Below are 25,000 nucleotides of genomic sequence, written 5' to 3'. Positions count from 1 at the left end.
TGTACATGTGTCTGAGTGTGTGTGTGTGTGTACATGTGTCTGAGTGTGTGTGTGTGTACATGTGTCTGAGTGTGTGTGTACATGTTTCTGAGTGTGTGTGTGTGTGTACATGTGTCTGAGTGTGTGGGTGTACATGTGTCTGGGTGTGTGTGTACATGTGTCTGGGTGTGTGTGTACATGTGGCTGAGTGTGTGTGTGTGTACATGTGTCTGAGTGTGTGTGTGTACATGTGTCTGGGTGTGTGTGTACATGTGTCTGGGTGTGTGTGTACATGTGTCTGGGTGTGTGTGTGTACATGTGTCTGAGTGTGTTTGTGTGTGTGTACATGTGTCTGAGTGTGTATGTGTCTGAGTGTGTGTGTACATGTGTCTGGATGTGTGTGTACATGTGTCTGATTGTGTGTGTGTGTACATGTGTCTGGGTGTGTGTGTGTGTGTGTGTGTGTGTACATGTGTCTGGGTGTGTGTGTACATGCGTCTGGGTGTGTTGGAGGTGGGGACATGTCTCACCTCGTACTCCTCCTTGAAGCCGTATCCCTCGGCGCACTTCATCTGGGTGATGTGCTGCAGCAGGTCGGCCACTCGTATGGCGGGGTGGAGCTGGCCCGTCTGGTACGGCACGTCCACCACCGCCTCCCTCTTCTTGTAGGAGTGCGTGTGCGACTGCACCAGGCTGCTGGTGTCGCTCGCCAGGGCCTGGCTCTCGTCTGCGACACGGGGGGAGAGAAGGCCAGGGAAAGCTCCGGTTACTCAGGGGCCCCGACGCGCAGCCGGCAGCCCACACTGAACATCGAGTGGAGGGACACGACACCACTCAGTCACTGAGTGAGAAGATGTGGAGTGGCATGAGTTTTCACGGAACGAAAAGCTCACTTCTGATGGTTTGTGAAAAACGTATGGACTGAAGCGTTTGGCTCTTTCCTTATCGCATTACAGCATTGGCGAAACAGAAACATAAAGGCAGACTTCTGAAAACAGCCGATACATTGCGTGACTGTGGAGGAAAACCCAAGTCCAATAAACTATTCATATGGCATATTTAAACAAATAGTACGTACTCTGTTTTAATCAGTCCAAATCTTAGCGCTAACGTCTCCCATTCAATGAAACGATGGTAAAGTGAGCCTGCAGGGACGTGGTTATGAACAGGCCATCGGGAACTTGTGGGGTGGGGGGGCATTTTGGAGGCCACAATCACAGTGTTTGATGAGACGCCTTCAAAACGTAGTGAAGTAAAACAACTGGGCAATAAATAAATACGGAAATAAGTAAGGACAGATGCAAGAAAAAATAAGACACCCACATACGCATGGTTAGGCCACACTGGGCCTTTGGGCGTGCCATGCTAGCTAAAAATGGCTTCACGGTGGACACAGAGGGCATGAGATGCTATATGGCGACTGCCAGGCAAGGCAACACAACACACATCAGAAGTGGCCAATCATGGCTTCCTTCTGCATGAAGCAACACAGTCTCCTCCTCCACCAGGGCACACTTACCATTAATGGGCACTTTTTAAGAAGGTACATAAGAGGTTAATTGTGAAGAGAAGAGAGAGGAGGAGAGAAAGGAAACAGGGTATAAGCAACAATACAGCATGAGCACCTGCACAGTTTTGTACTTGAGCCGTTCTAGGCAAGGTCACATGATTTTGGGGTCCTTACTGCACTTCCTATTCAGCAAAAGGGCATCTAAAAACAAGCCTGCCCTGAGATAAATTGCTTAGATGTACCTTTAGATTTTCGGACATGTCGTTAGACTTAGCTATACAAGCAAATACCAGCAAAACTTCATCACAGAATTTAAAAATTAAAGCCAAAAGTGAAATATAAATAAAGAATTGTGGCCAATTAAAGGTGTCATTTTCTTACCGTTTTAAAATGACTTTTGAAAATTAGATTTTGCACATCTTGAGTGATTAACATTTACTGACCCCTGAAGCAAGCTAACAACACACAAACAAACTGCCGGTACTAACAACCTGCTCATTATTTTTTTTAAAACAAAAAAACAAAAAAACATTTTATCGCTGTTATATATAATTCAAACCAGTTTGTGTTTCCATATCAATAAAAAGTACTATAATCATGTGACTCCAGGAGTGTCGTTACGTCAGTTGTGGAATGCTATACAGTGCTCCACACAGATATTGTGGCCCAGAAGCCATACATTATTAATATATTGTGCCACACACTTACTTTTATCATCACAATATATTTTTATATAATGAAAACTAGGGTTTTGCAGAGAACATTTCATGCCGCATTGTTATGATGATAATTAATGAGCTATTTTTCTTTTTATGCCAAGAATGAAAAACAACATCTAATAAACACTAGCTAAAAAGAGGAAAAAACAAATACGTCACTAGTCATTGGCCGAGGGCAAGAGCAGCTCTAAAAGGAACAATGCATAAGGTTCTTTACTGAGGCGAGAGACAACGATTCAGAGAGTGTGAAGAGCACTGCTAACCTCTCTCTTTCTCTTTCCTTTCCTTCAACTGACTGGCATCCCCCTCTCTAAGCGGAGAAAGAGAGAGCGCGGCACGCCTTTCGCTTCCTCCGGGCGTGCGCGCCAGCGTAGCCTCTCTGTCACTCGCCCTCATCCTCTCCACATGGTCTGTCCAGCACACGAGAGGTCAGACACACAGGTGACGCCACACGCACGACACCGAATGCAGATGGGATGGAGTGAAGCCAGCCTTAGCTCAGGGCGCAGCAAACCCCCCCCCCCCCGTCTCACAGAGAAGGACAGCAGGCAGGTATGGAGATGAAGAAGCCATCCTCAGTGCATTAGCAGAACCAAACAAACCGGGAAACTGTGCATTCCTTATTCTCAGAGCACGTTGCTACATTCATTTCCCCTGAAAAAACACTTTTGAGTCATTTACTTTAAGGGTCTTAAGTAGACATTAATGGTGCTCTCTTGAGCTTAATATAAATGCTCCAGTACTAGTATAGATTACATGCATTAGTGTAATGTTGAATTTATAACCATGAATACTGTAACATTCATAACCATTAATGAAAATGTATAACTGTTAATAATGACTCAAAGAGTATTAGCAAATACAGCATTGTTCTTTGGTTTGCTCTTTTAACTTTTGAAGCCAGCTGTAAAGGAAAGGCTATGAATGTTCATGAATAATTATGAATGCCTTTAAGCAATCCTACTACAGTAAATTAATTGCTATGAATGTGGTCTGGTAATCTCATTCCGTACTTCATAAATCCTAATGTAGGTATACCTAAGACCCCTAAAGTAAGTTACCAACACAAACGAAATGCACACAATCTATCGTATAAGTGCGATTAGGCCGGTTTCTCACCTAGGATAGCAGTAGGCACAAATGGGTCTGCCGACCACCCAAAACCAGGGCAGAATTGGAGGGAACAGAGGGGTACAGAGAGGAGAGAACATGCCAGTGAATAACCCGCCAAGCAGTAGGAGCAGAGAAGAGCTGACATTCCTGTTAGCTACTGAATCAGAACACTTGTGAAGCTTGCGTGGCAAAACACGAAATGCAAGGTTTCAACGGAAACAAAAACAGCCAAATTCACTGTACATCAAAGTGCAAGAAATGACCACGCAAACGCATTATATCATGTGGAAAATTGCACATGCATCACAGTTTATACAGCAGAATTGACAGTGTTATACAGCGTTAAATTAACTCTAACAAAGTTTACATGAGTTCAGTAGGGACCATATGTTCTCTATTAGCCTTTACGCTAATCTATTAGAGCTTGCATTTCCAGAACATATGCTCTGATATCAACAAAATTAAACCAATTTTTATTTCACAGAATGATAGAGAAAGGTGTTCAACTGGAAGTTTAGAAGTAAAGAAGAAAACAAGTGAGAGGGAAAAGTGCACACAGTCGCACTCGCACACAGTACGGGTCAATCCACTTAAAACAACACTGCGGAAAAGACACATGCTCAGGATCAGCTGAGACCAGCTGACCAATCGCAAATAAATAAGCCACTAACTACAGCAGTACTTTGGCAGAGACTGTTGATACAGCAAAATGGTTAAACTTCAGAAATGTCTAGTTGGACAACTTGAATTGATTTAAATCTGAACCCAAAACCAGTCATTAATGTCCTCATCTCCATGACTCAAGTAGATGAGTATGTAGATATTATAAAGCACAGCAACAGTAGGGGTGGAAAAGGGGGTATTACCTGGATAATAGGCGTTGGGTACGGTGGTGCTAAGAGTGTTCGTCTTCAATGTGAATGATGTTGGTGAGGACACAGCTTTGAGGATAAAGACAAGCAGAAACAGATCCTTACAAAGTGTTTCCAACAAAACCCTTTCCCTAGGTTTTATTACACTGATTAAAAAACTGTGCCATTTAACCACATACTATACCAAAGGAACATCTGATAAAAAAATTTTTTTAAACATGTCCTTATCCCAGGGGACCTTCAAAGGCTTGCTGATTCATGTAACATGCTTTTCATTCATGAGGGCTCAATATTCACTTTCATTCAGGTTGAATGCCGTTCTCAAGGTAAAAATTCCAGCACTCCATCCAGGTATTTCCAAAACAGTCATGAGGTCATAAACTAGGCTCCACAACCTCTCCTTCGCTGCTCTTAAGTGTGTTCCAGATAGTGGACTGAACGTTAAAATGCCTGGTTGCATGGTGGGTAACTTTGGCTGATAAACATAATGAGAAAAATTCCCTGCTCAGGCTACAGCTGGCCGGCCCGGTTTAGCACGATAACCTGGCTGTCGATTAAGAAAACCATTCTGAGTGAGGTCGTGTCTAGGCAGCACTGTTGTCTGATTAGCATCTGAAGGTGGTCAGATGGCGAGCAGCAGTGGGACCAGGGCCTAATCTCTTCCTCAGACAGATTAGACAGGTCAGACAGGTTCCTACGGTCCACCAGCTATCCACAGGCAAAACACACTGACCACATCTGATTGGCTTATACTGTTAGACTGACCGGGACAATGTCCCCAGTAGAGGCAATATAGCCACATGCTACCGGGACAAATCACTGTGCAAACACTGTTTGGGCAAGGTCAACCCAGGGCAACACCACAAATCAGATAAGTAATTATATCTGGGTCAGACGATGACAATGAGATGGGACAACTTATGGCATTTACTCATTGTTTAACTGTGACATATGTGATTTTGTTAGCTTTACCCCAAGAGACCATTTGTAATCTAATCTAATTACCCATTATCAAATTGCTACTGTGATTGTTAATACAAATGTGGGTTTAGAGGTTTATGAGAAGTTCACTGGACGTTCTCCTGGAAATTCAGTGAAAACACAATTTCCTGTTGCCCTGGTGGGCCCATAGACAGTGTTCCTATCACTGTTTTAATTCATGATTTATGGTGCATCAGTCTCAAGAACATTTTTATTTTTACTCATGAATCATAACTTTCACTTTTAATCATAATCTGCCCTCATGTCAAAACTATTTAGCAGCTGCTACTCATTATAAAGCTATTTGACCTTTAAATAATAATTGTCAAACCTGTAAATCACAAATCATAGTAATTATCATTCTGTCACTGCAAAGAAAAGTGACTATACTGTATATCATGGGAGGGTAATTCCAGTTATCCACACACGTTAAGACAACAACCCTACTCATATTGTATGCACAAAACCCGTTTGGTAAATGGTTGGGATTTATATTAATAGCGCCTTTATCCAAAGCACTGTACAATTGATGCTTCTCATTCACCCATTCATACACACTCTCACACCACACACAGCTAATTAGGAGCATTTGGGGGTTAGGTGTCTTGCTCAGAGACACTTCGACACACCCAGGGTGAGACTGCTCTCACCACGTCAGCCAATGTCGGCTCTTAGTGTGTCTCAGGCAGTCTCGGACACTCACGTCTGCTGTTGGGGTTGTGCGTGTCCATGAAGGAGAAGGCCTCGTCGCAGTTAGTGCCCTGCTCCGTGTAGCTCTTATCCATGGAGTTCACCATGACCGTCATCTCCTGTCGAGTGCTGCTCAGTGTCTCTTTGCGCTTTTTCGCCAGTTTCCTTGATTTGGCACAACAAAAACAACAAAAGCACAAAGTCAGTGAACATTATTGCTGCACTTTTCCCATCAGAAAAATGTGTCCTTTTTAGTGCTAACACGGGGACTGTTTGAATTCGCGCAGAAGCTAACTCAGCCAAAAGAGAGTCCGTAGCAGTGTTTTGAAAATATTCACGGATAGTTTAAGACCTGGGGAAAGTGTTTTGTTAGTAGTGCCAGATGAGTACAATAATAATCAGCCCTTTACTTCATGCATGCTTAGAAAACCCAACTATGCACTTCCCTGAGGTACATTTTCAAATGCTTATAAACATTTAGGCTTTTTCTCAGATAACTTACCATTTAAACGAAGCTCTGAATATTCACTTACAGTAGATGACAAACAGAAAGTGACACAATATAGTAAAGAATAAAAATAAATGATTGGAGCAATAACCAGGGTGTCCTAAAGGTAGCAGTTTTATGTTTAAGTTTCAATTTTAGAATTTATTTTTGTCTACCTTCATTATCAGGACTCTTGTGAATCAACCTCACCCGTAATAGAATGCGAGTGAAAGTGCTGATTCTCATTCCAGCACTCTAAGTACAAAGGCACTCTTCCAGAAACCTCATTTAAAGACAACTGAACCGTTTCACCGTCTTCTCAAATCACCTATCTCAACAGCGGGGAAAGAAAAGAACCCGACAACAAATGCCCAGAGCTGATAGTAGAGTACAACTTCAGAAAATGAGGGATATATAGTCGGAAGGGATAGATATACAGTATGATCACGGAACACAGGAAGATCTTATTCATGGCTCCAAAGATAGAATTCCCTGAACTACACAGGAAATGAGCATGGCTGCACACAGCCCTGAAAACACTCATGATCAGAGCCTGGGTTATAGGAAGAGCTGAATGTAGCTGATATTATACTCCAGTGGAGGAAAGTGTCATGAGACGTTATCGAACGCCTGAGCCTGCCACTGCAATGTCCCCTCAGGGGCTGTCTTCAGTAGCCACAGTGCTTCAAAACACCAGGGTCTGACAGCCCAGGACTCTCAGAATACTGTGTATGCTGTGGACTCCATTTCCCATCAGCTATTGCAGAAACCATAGGCCCCCAGACCAGATTGCGTAAACAGGCACCGACCTGCTGCTAGACCTGATCCAAATGTGATTTCACTTATCACCAGCTACAAAGGGAAGACTTTAAAAGGACCGTGCAGCACAACCAATTACTCATCCCATCAAGATAACAGTGTTCAAAAATATAAATCCTTATTTTATTCATTCAGGGTTTTGAAAATTGAGCAATATAACTTTTTATTATCTGCTACACTGTCCTCACTAAAACGCACAGAAGTTGTCTTCATTACTACAGTCAGTGATGATAATGTATGGTGTTTTTCCTACATGCCTGCAGGGGGTATCGTACAATTGCCCAGCTGACCGAGCACGGCAACGTACAGCGTGGGGAGGGGCAGGTGATTCCCCTCTATTTATAGCGCCTTGAACAGGAAGCCTTTGTACGGTGAGGAGGGGGATAGCAGGCATGCGTGCGTGCGTGTTCGCGCTGGGCTGCCGATGAAAGGGGTCTGTGTTTGCAGCACGGCTTCTCGGCCATCCCCCCCCAGTCAGGGAACGGACCCGCGGCAGAGCCGTCCCTCGACGCCAAACCGCTTCCCTCCCACCTGCCCGGCCACGCCGCACCGTGCCAAACTGACACTCAGTATTCCGCACCAACGACCAGCGGAGAAACAACACGCTTCTTCATGAGAACGGAGAACCAAGCGAGACTACAGAAAAGCCAGCCTGAAAGCTTCCTCTCATAAAAGCACAAGAAACTAAAACATGGCACTGTATTTTCTGAACAGAGATATGCTTTGTGATTAGCAGGTGGCCGAACGTTTGAATTAATTTCCATCCAAACCGATGGCGGATAATTGTTTGCTTATTACCCGTGGTAAGCCTGATTCATGTTGTTCAGCAGATGTCCTCGCCCACGGTTTTTGCGGTTTATATGCAGTCCCTTCTTAGAGCAGAAGATATCCTGACACAAAGGCTCTGTTCATCGCTGAGATGTCCATTGACTGGATCTGACAGGAGACTCCAACCTGCCAGTCAGTGATCAACTTACGGTTCAACTCTCCCTGACAACAACCCAGCCATCAACTCTCAGTGTGTATATTTTCTGAATAGCAACATATCATGAAGTTATAATAGCCCTTCCCTAGCTGGTAATGGTGGCTACTGCAGATTGGTCTAACTAAATTAACCTTCCCCAAAATTCCATATCTTACATTTTCCATTGTTGCAGCCACTGCAGGTCTACTCCTCTTCTGAAATGGAAAGTGGGAAATATTTTCACAAATTTAGACATCACATAAAGCCACATCAAAACTGTCAATCAATCCCGACCCATGTTTGACCTCACCAATGCAATGTCTGTCAATTTAACAAAGTTGGTATTATACTTCCCCGGAAACATGCACGTGCTTCATGAATGGCTACTTTTGAATGAATGGTTTCAGTTTTTGGGGTTTCAGTTTTTCTCTCTGTTCTGCATCCAGGACCAATGTTAGTCAGGACCAGCTGGGACACGGATTGGTGCGCCCATACCATCCCCCTCTTAGCTCCGCAGAACTCCCACCTGCAGGTTCCCTTCATCCCTCCAGTCCGACCGCGTTGTGAACGGTCACTGCGGTCCACTGACCGCACGGTCTGTTATGTGAGCGTCGATGACTTGTCAGATGCCGCAGGCCCCTGAAGCAGTTTTTTTTAAGGCACAATAATTATGATTTCCAAGCAGTTTCTCCGACTGTGTCACAACCATAAACATGTCAGAGTGCGCTGATCCTCCGCGATCGCAGATCAATTCCGCTAAACTCACAGCTGCATACCGCCGTGTGCATCCAGCCACTGAGGCTAGAGAGATTTACTCAGAAACGAGTCCGTCATAAACAACGCTGCGATATTACACTACCTGCAAAATTCCTGGATCTGTTCCCTAGCGAACAAGGTAATGGAAACACAAATCACGCATGTTTATGCGTCTTGTAGAAGTATTTCTTATGCCCCCATCTCCTATTAGCAATGTATAAAATCAGATTTACTGCTGGGAACTTCCAAGGTAATAAAACTTCAGCGATGAACAGTAATACCCCCACTGAAACACCAAAAGCTAATCTAGACATGGCATTTGCAAATACCAGCTTAAATTTATGACTGCTTCTCGTAATCAGAATATGCATTTATTCCAGTCCAGAAGCAAGCTTCATCTGACATTTGTCACATAAATCGTTAGTCCCCTTTGCACTTAAAAACAAATTAAAGTGTCAGCTGAAGCCTTGTGAAATTACAGCAAGTGCTGCAATCGCAATCAAGGTACCTGCTTTTGGAATTTTCCTCATTTAAATATTTAAATGAAGAGCGTTAGTGAGCAGCTGAGGGCTTTCTCCTACAGTGGAAAATCAATACTGAGGCACTTATTAGCGAGTATCAAACCACAACAAGCCCTTCAGTAGGAGAAACCGCGCTCGCTGCGGATAGAAGCAACCGAACTCGCGACGCAACACAGAGGTCTCTGAAGACGAGGAAACGCAACCTGAGCTTATTACGGTAACCGAGCTCCTCCTTTAAGGTTATGGATGATGCGGGCTCGTAATGCGATGCTCCGTGGGTGGATAATAGCCCGGGCGTGTACCCACACACTCCCGCGCGTCGTCCGCCGCGGGGAAACGGGCGCGGGGGAAACGACGGTATCTCCATCCATCCCCGCGGAAGCAGAGCGTGACCCCCGCCCCGCGCGCGAACGCGCTCCGGTGTAACGGGCAGCTCTGGGCTAATGGACCGTTCCGGAAGCCTTTCCACTATCAATCTTGTTTATTCAATTAAGCGGCTCTCCTGTGCCATATGGTGGCAGGCCCCCCGCTGCCTCCGAACTGCCATTTGCACACAAGACCCCACAGGAAGCTAATAGTTTAACCGTTACCCCAGATTTGTTTGACAAAGGCGGCATTAAATCGGCCCCGTCATTGGGAGCGTAATCCGCGGCGCGTGGCGAGCAGACAGACTGAGCTTGTTTTGCTCCCACTGTCTCCCGGCCGAAGGGGGGGACATTAACGACGCACACCCGCGGTAGGGCCGCCGATTTTGCCAAGCGGCGTAATTGGAAGAGCGCGTAATGTAAAATGTAACAATGAGAAATATCGACGCTGCTTTGTTGCACCAGAAATACAATTTTGTTATTTTTTTCCCCATTTTTCTGAGGGGAGGGGGGGGTCCATTCTGGCATTTTTATCGACTCTGTTGCCACACACTAATCTGAGATGTCAGGATAATGATGCGGAAAGCACAAATCCAGCTATTTGCATTTATGAGATGGCGGAACTCTGCGGGAAGGAGCCCCTTACATTGCTGATGCATTTAAGATTAACTACCATGCCACTAGCATCTCCTCACTGTGGAGCAGGCGAAAAACAATGGGGGGTGTTTGACTCCCCTCTGGTAAGGTAGGCAAGGCAAGTTATGATAATAATAATAACAGTAACAGCCGAGTGAGATGTGATGAGGATGTTTACCACTGTTCTTCTAGTTTATTCAGATATGGGAACGGGAAGCCTCATGAATTCCATAATGGGGGAAAAATAATATGCTGTCAATCACCGGGTTGAGTCAACCGAGAAAAAAACTGAATGATTGGTTCAAATCACTGGGTCACTGGTGGCTCCATCTATCATTTGGTCCACGAAGCTTGAGTGGTCTTTCTTTCCTTGGATTTTCTTTTGGAAAATGTTATAGGTACAGCTGGATAAGATACAGTAGGTTATCTCAGTAGTTGTGACATACAAATTGATAATTGTTACATTAATATTATACTCAGAGTTTATGAATGGTCTTCTGTGCCCTCTTTGTGATGCTGCGTTTTTGTATTCCTGAAACTAACACAGATGTTCACTACTTTATGTTGCTCTGAATTAGAGTCTGTGCCAAATGATTACAATGCAAGGTAAAGCATGAGAGGTTGGAAAGTCTTTTCTGTGCATGCTGTTAATTTAGGAACGAGTACTCTAGCCTGGGCCCTAGACCTAGGACCTGACCTTCTTGAATGCTTGACTGTAAGCGTTCTGTTCAGAGACAAGACATAATGTATGAAACACTAACTTTTATATTAGCCCTTTATAAGCCCTTCAAATCCCTGCTATTACTACTTTATAAAGTAATGATAAACTCTAGTGCTTTATGACAGCTGTCATTGCCAGCATATGCTCTATAAAAAAATGAAACCAGGCAGGAGTATTTGGTACATCACTGTCAGTTTCCATAAGGCTTATAATTGCTTCATAAATTTATAATTCCAGGCATGTGAAGGTGTCGTACATGCTTGATGACAGCCTTATGAAATTTTCCTTATTATAAAACGTGACTGTAATAGTGTAATGTGGTCAGAAAGGCTGTTGGGGCAAAGCAGTAAATTGTAATATTGAAGTACTCGGTCCCTTGAAACTCAATGAGCAATTATGTAACTTGGAGTTATGAGAGTAACAGAGTTCATAAATATTCCTGGGTTTGTAAAACCCTTTACATGGATGAAAGGCCAAACCTCAGAGGGTTAATCAGGGAGACAGGTTTAGCGACACGTCTCATGTGGAAAGGGTACAGATGATAGAAATTATAAGTTTTTCTGCATCCCACACACACACAAGGACCTACATTTACTGAATGTTGAAGGCAGAATTAGGTTTCAGCGGTATAACTCGTGATATTTTCAGTCAGAATGACAGACACAGCAGGGTGGTACAGTCAAAGGCACGGAATAAAGCAGTGGGGGTTTCACCACCGTGACTCAAAGAATATTTGCTCCTGATATTTATATATATATATATATATATATATATTGTTTGTGGCATGGTCAGTATATATATAAATATATACTGACCATGTCACAAACAATTTTTCCAAACTGTTAGTAGGAATTTAGCACAATATGTTTGCTTAAGCATATGACTCCAACCATCCATCATTCATCAACTGGAAACCATGCACTGAACACAAGCATTATCATCTTCTCAGATGTGTTTGACTGTGAAATCAATATACTGAAAGTGTTAAACAATCATTTGAAAAAAGAAAAGAGGAAATGATTGTTCTTTTTTTCTCAAATGGCTCACATTTCATGTGCAAAACACAGCTGTTTTAAGCTCATCTTCCGAGATAAAATCCCAGAGTATCGTCAGAGCCTGACATAAACGCGGAGCTTCTGTACCTCTCTCAGCCGCTGAGCTTTGAAACCTGCGTTTGGTGTATTCACCCGGGAGAGGGCTGTGATTGAACCCCCTCCACCAGCCACTGCTGGGATTTGACAAAGCGTAACCAGCCTATTTCCCAGCAAATGTCAGGCCCCGATCCTTCTGGGGAGTGCAGTGGGAGTGCAAGCGTAGAACAAAACAAAGAAAAAGTATTAAACAAACGTGTTTCCAATAAAAAAATATACATCACGGAAGCTCCCGCTGATGCAACCGGCACTCAACCAATGCACAACCGAACATATTTACAAAAAGACCTGCAATGTTGCCTTTTTACGTGCATAATGTTGAAAGCTGGAGAGTATGGAGTTAACAAGGGAAATTACGGCGACAAAGAAACATTTCCAGAAAGTTTGACAAGAACAATCGGAAAACCGGGGCATGCATCCGAATACGCTTGTGCCCCTGATTGCAAGGAAACCTAGTGCGCAATTTAGAGCTGGCAAGCTGCCCTACGTTTCCCTCGCTTGTTTGTCTGAAGCTGCTTTTGTCTTACGTGAAAATTTGAGATCGTTTACACGCACTGGATGTTTCAAATTGTGCCTGTAATTACCATTTCGGCTCAGCTACCAGGCTTGCCCTCCCATGAAATCTGAGGCGCGAGCCATCTTCCTTTTAAGCCCCGCAGTAATGAGAAGTTAACAGACATACGCCCTCGTAGGGGGAAAAAGAGAAATGGCGACATGTTCCGGCAAAGGGGAAAAAAAACAGCGGGCGAAGCCGGCGGCACAGAACATCCTGAAAACGTAGCGCTCGGCGTGACGGGAGGGATCCGGCCGGCGGAGAGGAAGACGAGGGAGAGCGGGCGGGGCTGAAGAGGCGACGGAGCGTCCTTCATTAGGACCGAGCCCGAAAGGGGGCGACACCACGAGGAGGCGGCGGGATCGGCTAAATGACTGACGCCGGCTGTGAGAGGCGCGTGCGGCGGCCCACATGAAAGGCCGGGGAGGTACGGGGGCTCCGTTCATCAGCCCAGAGGCGTGGACGTCCCACCGAGGCCCCGCGGAAAAAAAAAACGGCGGCTCCCACCTCAGAGGGGAAACGCGAGAAACTTTTCCATTGTCCGCGTGGTTTCACGCAGTCTACTGATCTCTGATCTTCTGTTCTTATCCCTAAGGCATCATTATAGCTTCATAGCCTTCTTTTAAAATAAACCAAGCTTTCAGGATAACAACACAGAATAACTGAGGTTTAAGAATAATAAAGGCAATGTTTTACAGCACTTGGAACTGCTCAATAGAAAGCAAAAATGCCTTTTAATGTGCACATTTCAGGTGAATATTGCTTTTGCCATTCCCATATAACCATAGAACTATGTGGAGGAAGATTAAATCAATTAGTCAATCATGGGCTATACAGTACCTTCCATGCACCAGATTAAGTAGGCTAATCAAGATAACTCATACTGTACTGTATTTCAGCCATACTTGTTTGATGTGGATAAACCTCTTCTTTAAGGTCCATTTCTGACTCAACTACAGGCAAAGAACTTTGGCCACCTTGGCACCCTGACGGCACACGGTAAATATAAATGGTCACACAAATGTAAACACGGTCATTAGTGCTCTTCATGTGGTCACACACTTACATCATTCCCATCCTCCTGGAGTACTACATCATAATACTGCACAGACTATATTCATATTCATAGTCTTCGTGCCATCACCAGCTACCTGGATTTATTTCATGTTCCTAGGAAAATTACAAACATTTTTTCGAATAAACATTCAAATAAAGCCTAATTTAATGTTTACTTGGGTTTCTCAGGGTTTCTCCCAATTTGGCTTGATCAATGGGAATGCCCAGCTTTGTTCCATCATTCACCCAGTGGCTACTCACAGAAGTGGGTGTCCTAGGAAGTACGTTCTACAGCTATAACTTCCCATCACTTCCTGTCCCTGTGTACTTCCTGCCCCTGTACACTTCCTGTGACTGAGAATTTCCTTTCCCTGTGTAGTCCACCAGCTGAGCTATGTCTGATGCAGTCACTGTGTCTCAGGAGTAACCTCACACAGGGGCCAGAGGTGTCACTCTCCTGCGACCCCACTTGCCTGGGGGGGCCTGGCAGTCATACGCAGACCTGCAGGGCTGCCACCCACCATGACACTGAAACCCACAGTCTAACAGGACGATCTGCTCCGAGGCTCTGAGGGCCAATGTGGTCCTGAGAAGGCAGCATTGTTTGTTATTGCCCCCTGACCAGCTTCGGCATCAGTGATGTTCCTTCACGTCAATACTTCTCACAATCAAACCAAACTAAACGCAACGCACTGCAGTTCATTTTTTTTCACCGCGCTACTGAAACATAGAACACAGAGCCCAAATGAAATGCGTTAATTTACACTTGTTCATTTATGCTGAAAGACAAATATGTGAAAAACGTGTGGATTAGAGGCTGTCAGCATTGTGCAGCTGAGAAGAAAAGAGAGACGCGGAGGCATGACAGCGTAATTGTCGCATGTGAGTTTCAAACTGCATCAAAGCAACACGGTTCAGCTCCACCGCCGCACCTCACAAAGCCACGGCCGTAAACACCCTGCCGGTAATAACCCTTTAAAAAACACCGTTTCAAACCGCTGCAAGAATCTGACAAAACACGTCAAATCACCAATCACAGCAAAGCCTTCTCAAAAGAGTTGTGCCACCTCTAGCAGAAGAATATGTGTAGCAGAAATACTTTTCTGCCCTTTCGGCTCACCTCTATCAGTTTGACGCGGGAATTCAAAGTGTCATAACGATGCATGCTACTCAAATCACACAGTCAAAATGCTCTTCCAGAGAGGCACAATCGACCCGATCGACTGAATCGAAACATTTTTCACAAGTCAGAGCCAACACGGTGTTCCTCGTTGCAGACTCGCCGGCTTCCGAACGTACACCGCCCTCTTTCACGCGAAAAGTACAGGTGCCCTGAAACTACATCTGGCGAGAGGGGAAAAAGTGAAATAACACATTTTTTTCTTTGATCTACAGGAGCACTGTTTAAGCCGGCTGTGTCAAACCCAGCCCCTGAAGGGCTGCATTCTGTGCGCCTCTGCCAACTGAACTGGTCTGACTGGTTAATTAGCCGTAAACACTCACACCTGCGCGGTTCCCAAAATAGGCTACGCTGCAGTAAAATATTTCTTGAGGACATGAAGAATAAAAAGAAAAATCTGAGTATTGACTAGGGTAAGAGAAGAAATTAGAATGAAAATATACACATTCATGTGCATGGTTTATATTCTTGCCTACAGCACAGAATCCTCATTCCCCTAAATTCAATAACCCATAAAAGATGTACAGTAGACTATAACCCAAGCATTCTGTGGTGGGTTTCCCAAAAGCTTCTTAATGCTATGAACGAAAGTGTTTCATAGTATCATAGTAATATTAAATGTAGATAACAACTATTTAGTTCAATTAAATGCCATTAATAAAAAAATGGTATTTTAATACTATTCTGTTAATAACACAAATCACTGCTCCTGTATACTTCTATAAATAAGGCCAAAACATTTCCATTCTTGCAATGTGGAGAATAGGCAAAATACTAAATGGCTATACTAAATGGCTATACTTCAGAAACTCAGGATGCAGTAATGTCGCAGTGCTGAATGTGGTAATCAAGGTACATTTTAAACCATTAGACCACTTCACAGATCACTAGAGTGTGAAATGTGGAATCTTTTGTTTTAATATTAGTTTTATTAATACCTATTATATTTAATTCAGAAAGACATTTAGAACTGCTTCCAGTTTAATGATAACGTCATATGTTCTCACATTTTCAGCATAGTTTTCAGTGCTGATTTTCTAAGAAACACGTGTCATGAAACTCAACATAGATTGATCAACTACTCTGCCTTTAGCCTTGAAAAGATGTTTGTTGTTAAGTTCCTCGTAATGGGAGAATTTTCTTTGATTAAGAACTTAATCACACACTTGTTAATCCGAAGATCCAATGTTATTGGGAAACCCACCCCTGGCTAGAAATGAGGTTGTTGACCTACGATCATACTTACATGTTGGGTATACAATATGTACGTATATGACGCTTTTCAGGAGGCCCATTAAAATGGTTTAAAAGATTTTCACATGCTGTGGTCAAAGCTCAGTAACTTCAATTTCCTATTTTTAGGCTTGTTTCTCAGGAAGTTTCATCTTCCTGGATGTTCTTCTTTTGGAAATGAATCTTTCCCTGGACCAAGCCTATGCATCAGACCCTTTCATTTCATTCCCAGAGTGCATTGCTTCTTTACCTACTACCCCCCAGAGCCTCACCACCCAGCTCCTGTATTATCTTTCAGCCCTAAATGGCAGTTTCCAAAGGTGAGCAGACTACACTTCCTGGCTCCAGCTGTGCAGAGAGCAGACCCAGTGCTGAGCGTCTGTGGCCGGGATATGAAGCCTGCTCTAGGGGGACAGCCTCTAATTGCCTGGGGGCCCGGGCCACACGCTCAGCACTGCAGGCTGGGGTGGCTCCAGCATCCTAATTGAGCGGACAGGACCTGGTCCAGCCGCAGATGTTGGGAGTCGCAGCCATCCTGCGGCAGTAACAAGGATCGCCGGGGTGGTCGCAAAACATTATGAGCTTAAACAAAACAACAGCAAAAAAATACGGAACGGGCGGAGTTATCTGAGGGCAGAGAGCCGTCTGGAAGGTCAGCGGACTCACACCAGGGGAAAAGTGTAGCTGGGGCTAATGTAATAACCACTCTCGGTCCAAACTCTCATTAGCATCCGCAGCATTGAGTGATGAATGCCAGTCTATTTACGGAGCACTTTCTATGTGACATCTGTTTGAAATGGCAGCCCTGGCTGCTCGGAGCAGTAATGGTGGCGGCAAGGACGTTCCACAATGCCTGCGATAAAGACCGTGACTCCACTAGCACAGTGGCGCTCTGCCCAACGCTAAAACTACGCCATAGACTGACACTGCAGTTCTGATAGCAACAGGACTGAATCCCGCAACGAGTGCAGCTAGCACAGCTACAAAACCATTACAGCTTCATGTTACCTCGCTCTCCTGCCAAAACCGTTTGACTATCTCATTACATTTGCTTATTTTTTCCAAATTCATTCTCATCCCCGGCCAGCCGCACAGCTGAAACATCTGACCTGACACATCCAGGATCCAAACCTGCTCCAGTTCCATCTCAGCTCCAGGTCTGTTAACCTTCTCTTTTTAAAACGAGCAGAGCTGTTTTTGGCCGAACAAAGGGGCAGAAGCAGCAGAGACAGCCAGGTCAATAAGGGGACCGCGGTATTAGATGTCTTTATTTTCCAGGCTGCACGAGTGTTGTTCTTTGTTTAATAATAAGTTGGAAGGACGGATTTAACACAGCTGGCTAACTCTATTTTCTCCAGCACACTGCACACACTGTTAGAGGGCAGAGGCTGTAAATTCTCCTCTCCTCTCCAAGTCCACCGCAGCCACCCTTAATTATACTGCCACCTAATTATAAAGTTTGATGCTTTGGAAGGCGCACAAAGCAGAATGTCGTTAAAACAAACAACGGCCCCGGAAAAAGAAAGAGGAAGGGAAACGATGACAGCTCATTCCCTCGCCTCGGTCCACCTTGGTGGATCTGGCGGGAGAGGTCATTACGCTGTACGCGGTGGGACCGCTCGCCGGAGACCTGTCACTGTAATGAAAGGCGACCGGGCGCGTTCGGCCGCGCCGATAACAGGGGCCAAATTGCCCTTATTTCCCTCTCCCTACCTCCTCCTCTCCTTCTTCCTCACCCTAAAAACACGCCGGCTGTCAGCGAAACAAATGTGCATCCCTTGTTGCAATTAATTTGATTCTTGTTGTGCGTGAGGCTCCCTTGTAGGATTTAATTAAGGTGTTCGCGCACCCGGCGCACTCCGTTAAACGCTCTCAGTTAAACGGGCCTGTCTCCCCGTTCCGCGGGAAGCGGTGGAAAATGACAGATTTTATGATTTGTGTCCGGGGTGAGCCATTTCAGAGGGCGAGAGGGGGGCCACATGGTCCTCCACCGGGCGATAATCCGTCTTTTGATTTATGGAGACGCTTTATGTTGCCTTTTACTTCCTCGGCGAAAGTGATCTGTGAAATTAATGAGGACCCCGGCCTGCCTCGTGTTACCAGTGTCGTCAGGAAAATTAGCATCGTGTAGCTCTCTGCAGAAGGAGGGAATGCTTGCTGTCTGCTTTTTTTCCTCTGTTTATTGGCAGGGCTGGATATTGGGATGTCGCTTGATTCCCCCTCTGGCAAACAATGGTTCTACCTGTTTTGGAATATTTTTTGCAACAGGAATGTTCCAGTCTCTTTACTTCTAAAGCAGTGAAGAGTTTTTTCTAATTAAATGGTAAAAACGATAATGATTTTCATGTTGTACAGTAACTGAAAATGGTGTCCAGTTTTGAATTCCAACACTGCAGAGACATATCATATACAGTATAGATGTCAGATGCATCTCTCTCACAATACTGGGTTAGGATTACACAGTAACACTAATTCAAGTCATTGGTCCATCAACGGTCACATAGGAAAGTTAAGATTCAGTCTTCCCATATGAAATCCTCATGTCGAGAAGCAGATGGAGCAGGTCAAATTTATGTGTTCAGAATAATGGTTAATCTGTTATACAAGCTCCCTCTCTCTCTCTCTCGCTCTCTCTCTCTCTCTCTCTCTCTCTCTCCTCTCTCTCTCTCTCACACACACACACACACACACACACGCTTCTTATGTGATGCTCCTACCACCACCAGCTGGATCAAAGGACCTCTGCTCAATTTTTAATTTAGCTCCTTGCACATGAAACAGGTCAATCTGGTAGAACGACGACTGATGCTCCACACAACATGCACCTACTACTTACAAGCCCTACACTGCATAATGTTAAGCAATTTACCACATTACAGCTTAAGTCATGATGCTCTATTCTCTCTAGCCATGCGTATAATACAAGTCCATGGTAAGACTTAAGCAAGTTTAGTTCAGGAGATTTTTACAGACACGCTCTATTGTCTTTTTTCTTTCACCCTTACAGATAATGCTCAATAACCCTGTCGCTCTATCGCCTTATTTTCAGCATAAATGTAGAGACTTGGACACCGATAATTGCTGAATAAATCCCCTTTTCATTTAGAGTGTGGTTCAGGGACACAAATACAATTAAAAAGTATCCTCACCAGTCTTAAGCCTCTGTTTTTCTAGTAGGCACTTTAACAGTAACATCCAGGCATGAAAATCTAGCTACTTCATATATTTTGCTCCAAGCAGTCATACACTCAGTGAGCACTTTATTAGGTATTCATTAGACCTATTTTTTTTACTTATTAAGTCTTCTGTTGCTGTAGCCTATCCACTTAGAGGTTTGATGTGTTGTGTGTTCAGAGATGCTCTTCTGCATACCATTCTGCATTACTGTCATCTTCCTGTCAGCTTTGACCAGTCTGGCCTTTCTTCTCTGATGTCTCTCATTAACAATGCATTCTGCCCACAGAACTGCTGCTCACTGGATGCTTTTTGTTTTTCGCACCATTCCGAGTAAACTCTAGAGACTGTTGTGTGTGAAAATATCAGGAGATCAGCAGTTACATAAATACTCAAACCAGTCAGCCTGCCACCAATCCTGCGATGGTAAAAATCACTGTGATCACATTTTCTCCCCATTCTGATGGTTGATGTGAACGTTAACTGAAGCTCCTGACCCGTATCTGCATGATTTTATGCATTGCACTGCTGCCACATGATTGGCCGATTAGATAGTCACATGAATAAGTTCCTAATAAAGTGCTCAGTAGAAAAAGTTAGTGCTGTACTCAAAACCATTTCTGAGTCATAAAAAAACTGCCAGACCTATGCAATTCCTCTTACCCAATATAATAAATGCCTGCAGAAAAATGTTCATTTACATTATAAAGCACGAGCAGCCACACAAATACATAGTCTCCTCCATAATTGAATTACGCATTAATACAAATGCATGGCACTGATATACACACTTATCCTACTTCCACAGTCAATCAACTTTGCGGGAATCCAATATAAAACAGGCCACTATAAGCACTTCTATATGAATGTCTGAGCTATATAGAAGGGGGTCTGCATGCTACCAACCAATGAGAAAATAGTTAATGAAAGAAAGCAAACGTAAAAACACTGAGCGATGAAATGAAGACAGAGACAGCACAAGAGAACACGAACAAGAGAACACTGGTGGAGGGCAGGTGAGGGTTGGGTCGGGCAGTTACAGGTGCAGCTGGGGTAACAGCAGTAACAATATTGTTTTTGCATGCCTATACTGAAAAGCAAGGAAGGTGTGTGGGGTAAGTTGCCATTCCCATAAATCAATGCAATATGATTAGAAAAAGCAGCTTTACTGATAAGGTTCAGCAGGGGGAAAAACTGCCAGTTGCTGTTATACTGTATATCTCAAATGCAGGAATAATACATGTGTAAATATTAGGGAATCGAATAAGTGGTAAATATCAGGTATTAGTTTCCCCTTTCAAACTAGAGCAAGAAGGAATACAAGAAGACCGGCACTTTCATGACTGGTTTTGTTAAAAAGAAAATCAATGATGTCAGCTTTGATTTCGCAAACGATAAAAATTAAGTTTTATAGATTTTTCCTTCGACATGGTGCTCTTGGAACTAAAACTATCATTGATCTCCACAAGTCAACCAGCTGTTAAATAGAATATTTACAAAATCATTTATAATCACATTTCAATGTTTAAAATCTGAATGATTTTCAGAAGTAAGAAGCAGAGCATGCTGCTGAGAGTCTTAATGAAAAAGCCGGTCCCAACACTTGCAGAAGTTTGAAAAGTGAGACGGAAGTTCCTCCGTTCTCCGTCTAGCATTGAGGGAAAGAGCTTCAGACCACAGGGGCCATTATCGGGTAAGCAAGTCACTCTTTACATGCACGGCAAAGCGTGGCAGACAGCATGGCACTAGCGTTGCACAAAGTGGTTACTTACAGGTAGTATGTGTAGGAGTGATAGGTTCTTCTGCCAAGTGGGGTGGTGGTAGGATTTAAGCAGTGGGGGGAGGGGGGGTGGGGGTTGGGGTGGGGGAGGAAATGGGATGGAAGGAAAGAAAAGTAAAATATTAATGTTTAAAAAGAGAAATGAACAAAACCATACATGGTGACATACGTGTGAAAGTGAGGGCAAGGTGATTGCTGGGGAGTATGTCATGCTTGGACGGGGCCCCCTGAAAAACACCTTATTTACCTCCTAGTCTACCATAGAGTGCTAAGTGAAGGACATTCCTACCATAGATATATGCTGGCTAGATGTACTCCCAATAGAAAGGTTTCCCAACCTGAACAAGATGAGAGACCCTTGTATAGGGAGCACATCTACCCAGCATATCTCTATGGTAAAAAACTCCTTATTTACCTCCTATTCTACCATAGACTGCGAAGTGAAGGACGTTTCTACCATAGAGATATGCTGGCTACATGTACTCCCTATACAAGGGTCTCCCAACCAGGTCAGCATGAGTAATTCAGCCAGTGCTCTTGCTATTTTATTAGAATTGCATGAAAAGGTCGTTGGACAATGCTGTCTGGAAGTGCCACAGAGGGGTTGATTAGATCTACAGTCAGTGAGACGCCCCCTTCGAAGAGATACAATGAGAAAATTCAATTGGGTCTTACTTGGTCTGGGCTTATTTCTATTTCTTTATTTATTTCATTGTAAAAAAAAAAATGTATTACTTGTATATGGCCAGAATTTTTTTTAAATGAGGTTATATTTAATTTAAAAAGTATCCTGATTGGAGAATGTAATTTAATACTGAGGGGAATTTTAACACAGAAATTAGGATTTCGTAAAGCAGTTCAAAATTTAAAACCAATTACCACAAATAAGACTCAATAGATTACATGGCCGCCATCTGATCTTTTCATTTGAGTAAAATATATGAGTAAAGCAAAGAAATTATGCAGGCCAGTAATCACATCTTCCCCAATCAGGTCAGACTGATTAAAAAATGATACATTTAACAGCTTGCTGCATAAAATTGAATTCATTCAACTGATTAACATGTGAGACACAACATCAACTTCTACATCCCCATAAACTCATTCAGGACTTTTAATTCGATGTGTCTTTCCCAGGAAGAAAAACCCTTTTATCAAAAAGCTCTATTGTTCAGTTCAGCCCCTTTCCCTTTGCATAACTCCTGCACAGATGCAGAATTTCGACAGAATAATATGAGCTGTAGAAACATAAAGTAAACTTTGAAAAAGGGGGGAATTAGCATGTTATTGCAGGCCTCTCTGTCTACAAAAGAAGTTTGATATTTGCACAGCGATTGTTCCTGTGGTTTCTGAGGAGAGCACTGAGGCCGTTCTCTGACATGGGACCAGAGCTAATATAAACTTGCCTGTAGCTACATGCCCCAAAGACCTCTCTTTCAGCCTTTCATCAATTTTTCCTTCTTATCTGACTTTTTTTTTTTCCCAGAGATAAAACCTCTGAAATATGTTCCATTTCGCAGTCCCAGGTCACTAAAACAGTGGCATTCGTCTGAGCGTGGCACTGATTCAAATTAATTTTTCATTGAGTATAGCCTTCCGCTGCTATAAATGTTTTTTAAACAAAGAGCATCAATGTTATCAAATAAATTATTTAACGGCCCATTGACAATGTGGCAGTTTGAAGGAGAAAAAAGAGGAAGGTAGATGAGATTCAGCTTTTATATATTTATGTGCCCTCTGTCCAAACTAAAATATCTCTTTTTTGTGTTGCCCTGTCCTCAAAAAAATGTGTTCTTCCATTGGAGTTGAATATGGAATAGTACAGAGACATAAAATAACATTCATAAACATTCATAACAGCAGGTAATGGGAATAATCTGGAAACCTACAGTTCTGTAATATGGACTGCAATCATGCACTAATAGAGAGTTTTTGCTCTATAAGCACAACAGGAAATTGGAAATGCTACATATGATCATATGAGGTGGGGGACACAGGTCTAATTACTCCTAACCCACAGCCGGGGCATGCTGACAGCATATCAGTTAATCTGCACAGATTCCACTTTAAATGTTCACAGACAGGCTGAAAGAAAAATGTCTGATGGCCTTATTATACCTTGTGCGAAAAGGTAGAAATGTAACTGGTGTGGAATACAGTAAGGCTAGTTCTGCCACAGCTCAAGGTTAAAAGTGATTTCTTTGTAATGATTACATTTAGCTAAATTGAATTACTTAATGGTTCAATAATAATACTCTACTATGGTGTCAGCAAATAGACACAATTTACTGAAATGTAATGGGCTGTCAATGGGTATGGATTATTCAGATACCTGCGCACAGTGCGCTGGGAGGTTTTTGATTTGGGTTGGGTCTGACTGAGTAATTTTTTCAGATTCTGTCTCTTTATGGACCTTCAGACTTCCTACGGCACTGCTGTACCAGCAAGCCACAGTGCATTCTGGGAAGCCGTCACAGTCGTGACCAGTGGGAGGGGGGTGAAGGGCCTTACCTTTTCTTCATGACCAGCACCACACCGAGGAAGATGATGACGAAGAGCAGGATTCCGGCGATGACTCCGGCAATCTTCACGGTGTGGTCGGTCTGCTTCTCTGGTTCCACCGCGTCGGGCTTCCGAGTCACCGCCCCTAAAAGAGGCAGAGGATCGGAAATCAAACCAGCATTTATCTCGGAGACGGAGCTAACAAGAGCTGCCATCTTTATATATCTCTCAACATCTTTTATACAGGAGGGGAAAAACACCCTATCCACTGGATAAACTAAACATACTGACACATGATAACTATCAACCACAAGCAAAGTTGTGAGCCAAGCATCTGCAAACACCAACAATACACAAAAATATCCTGACCTAGTGGGGCTCAGTATGTGCTACTCCGCATCAGTAATGCAAACAGACTGTACTGCTACCTCCTCATGTAACATTTCTCAGCCTTATTTAGCTTCATTAATCAAGGAGTTGTCAGAAGAAAGAAAAACTCTAGCCTCTTCGGTCATGACCTACAACGGAAAAATATCACGAGTGATTGTGATTTACATCAGACACCTGAACGCAATTACGCATGCAAGAATATAAAGTACACTGCACGGGAACCGTGGAACAGACAGACAGACATACAGACAGACCGGCAGGCTGACGAGCAGACTGCCACGTGCAACACCCAAGTGAACATTCTTCGCTGGGGTTTGGATCTACATATCCCCCCAAGCTGTGTCACTGTGGGGTACTCATGTGTTTTTTATCACAGAACCAAGAGGTGAAAATTAAGCCCAAGCCCTTCTTTCAGCAGAGAAATCCCATTATAATGACCAGGTACAAGAGATAGGATTTATTTCTGCAGAAAGAGTTCACCTTCTTCAATTCACTGTACAAGCCAAAAATCGAAGAAGGTGGGGCAGTCCTTACTTTTTACAATCAAGAATTTTCACGAATAACATTCATAATTCCACAGTTGATTGGTATGTGGTTAATGTGTAAACATATAGTAAGATACAGTATGACAAAGCAAAGGATTGGTTGTGTCTAATTGTACGGCATGAATACAGAGTAAGCACACGTTGACCACTAACCTTCAACATTACATAAACAGGTAGAAATAACTATGTACTCTAATTATTCAGTGTTTAAGGAAGTTGAGACAACGTGCCCCCTTGGGCAGTTTCTCCCTAGTCAGGATGGCATGTGTGGGGCGTTAATGAGGAGGTCAGGCACCCTTCCCA

General features: G+C 43.5%; 1 protein-coding gene across 5 annotated transcripts in view; it reads right to left on the bottom strand.

Moving 5' to 3' along the window:
* Positions 1 to 25,000, bottom strand: part of LOC133136548 (receptor-type tyrosine-protein phosphatase mu-like) — a 191,817-nt gene that overhangs the window by 43,369 nt on the left and 123,448 nt on the right. For 2 of the 5 annotated variants that reach the window (XM_061254136.1, XM_061254137.1), the window contains 4 exons: positions 23,772 to 23,907; positions 5,878 to 6,029; positions 4,188 to 4,262; positions 510 to 706 (listed from right to left, as the gene is read on the bottom strand). In XM_061254136.1, the coding sequence (XP_061110120.1) occupies positions 510 to 706; positions 4,188 to 4,262; positions 5,878 to 6,029; positions 23,772 to 23,907 (560 nt within the window). Of the gene's footprint in view, positions 1 to 509; positions 707 to 3,327; positions 3,355 to 4,187; positions 4,263 to 5,877; positions 6,030 to 21,252; positions 21,283 to 23,771; positions 23,908 to 25,000 lie in introns of all 5 variants that reach the window. The other 3 variants (XM_061254133.1, XM_061254134.1, XM_061254135.1) reach the window with 3 other exon arrangements.

Source organism: Conger conger, chromosome 9 (assembly GCF_963514075.1).
Source record: "Conger conger chromosome 9, fConCon1.1, whole genome shotgun sequence".
NCBI classification, from domain to species: Eukaryota; Metazoa; Chordata; class Actinopteri; order Anguilliformes; family Congridae; genus Conger; species Conger conger.
The sequence above is the reverse complement of the archived record's forward strand: the minus strand, read 5'-3'. Positions and strand labels throughout refer to the sequence as shown.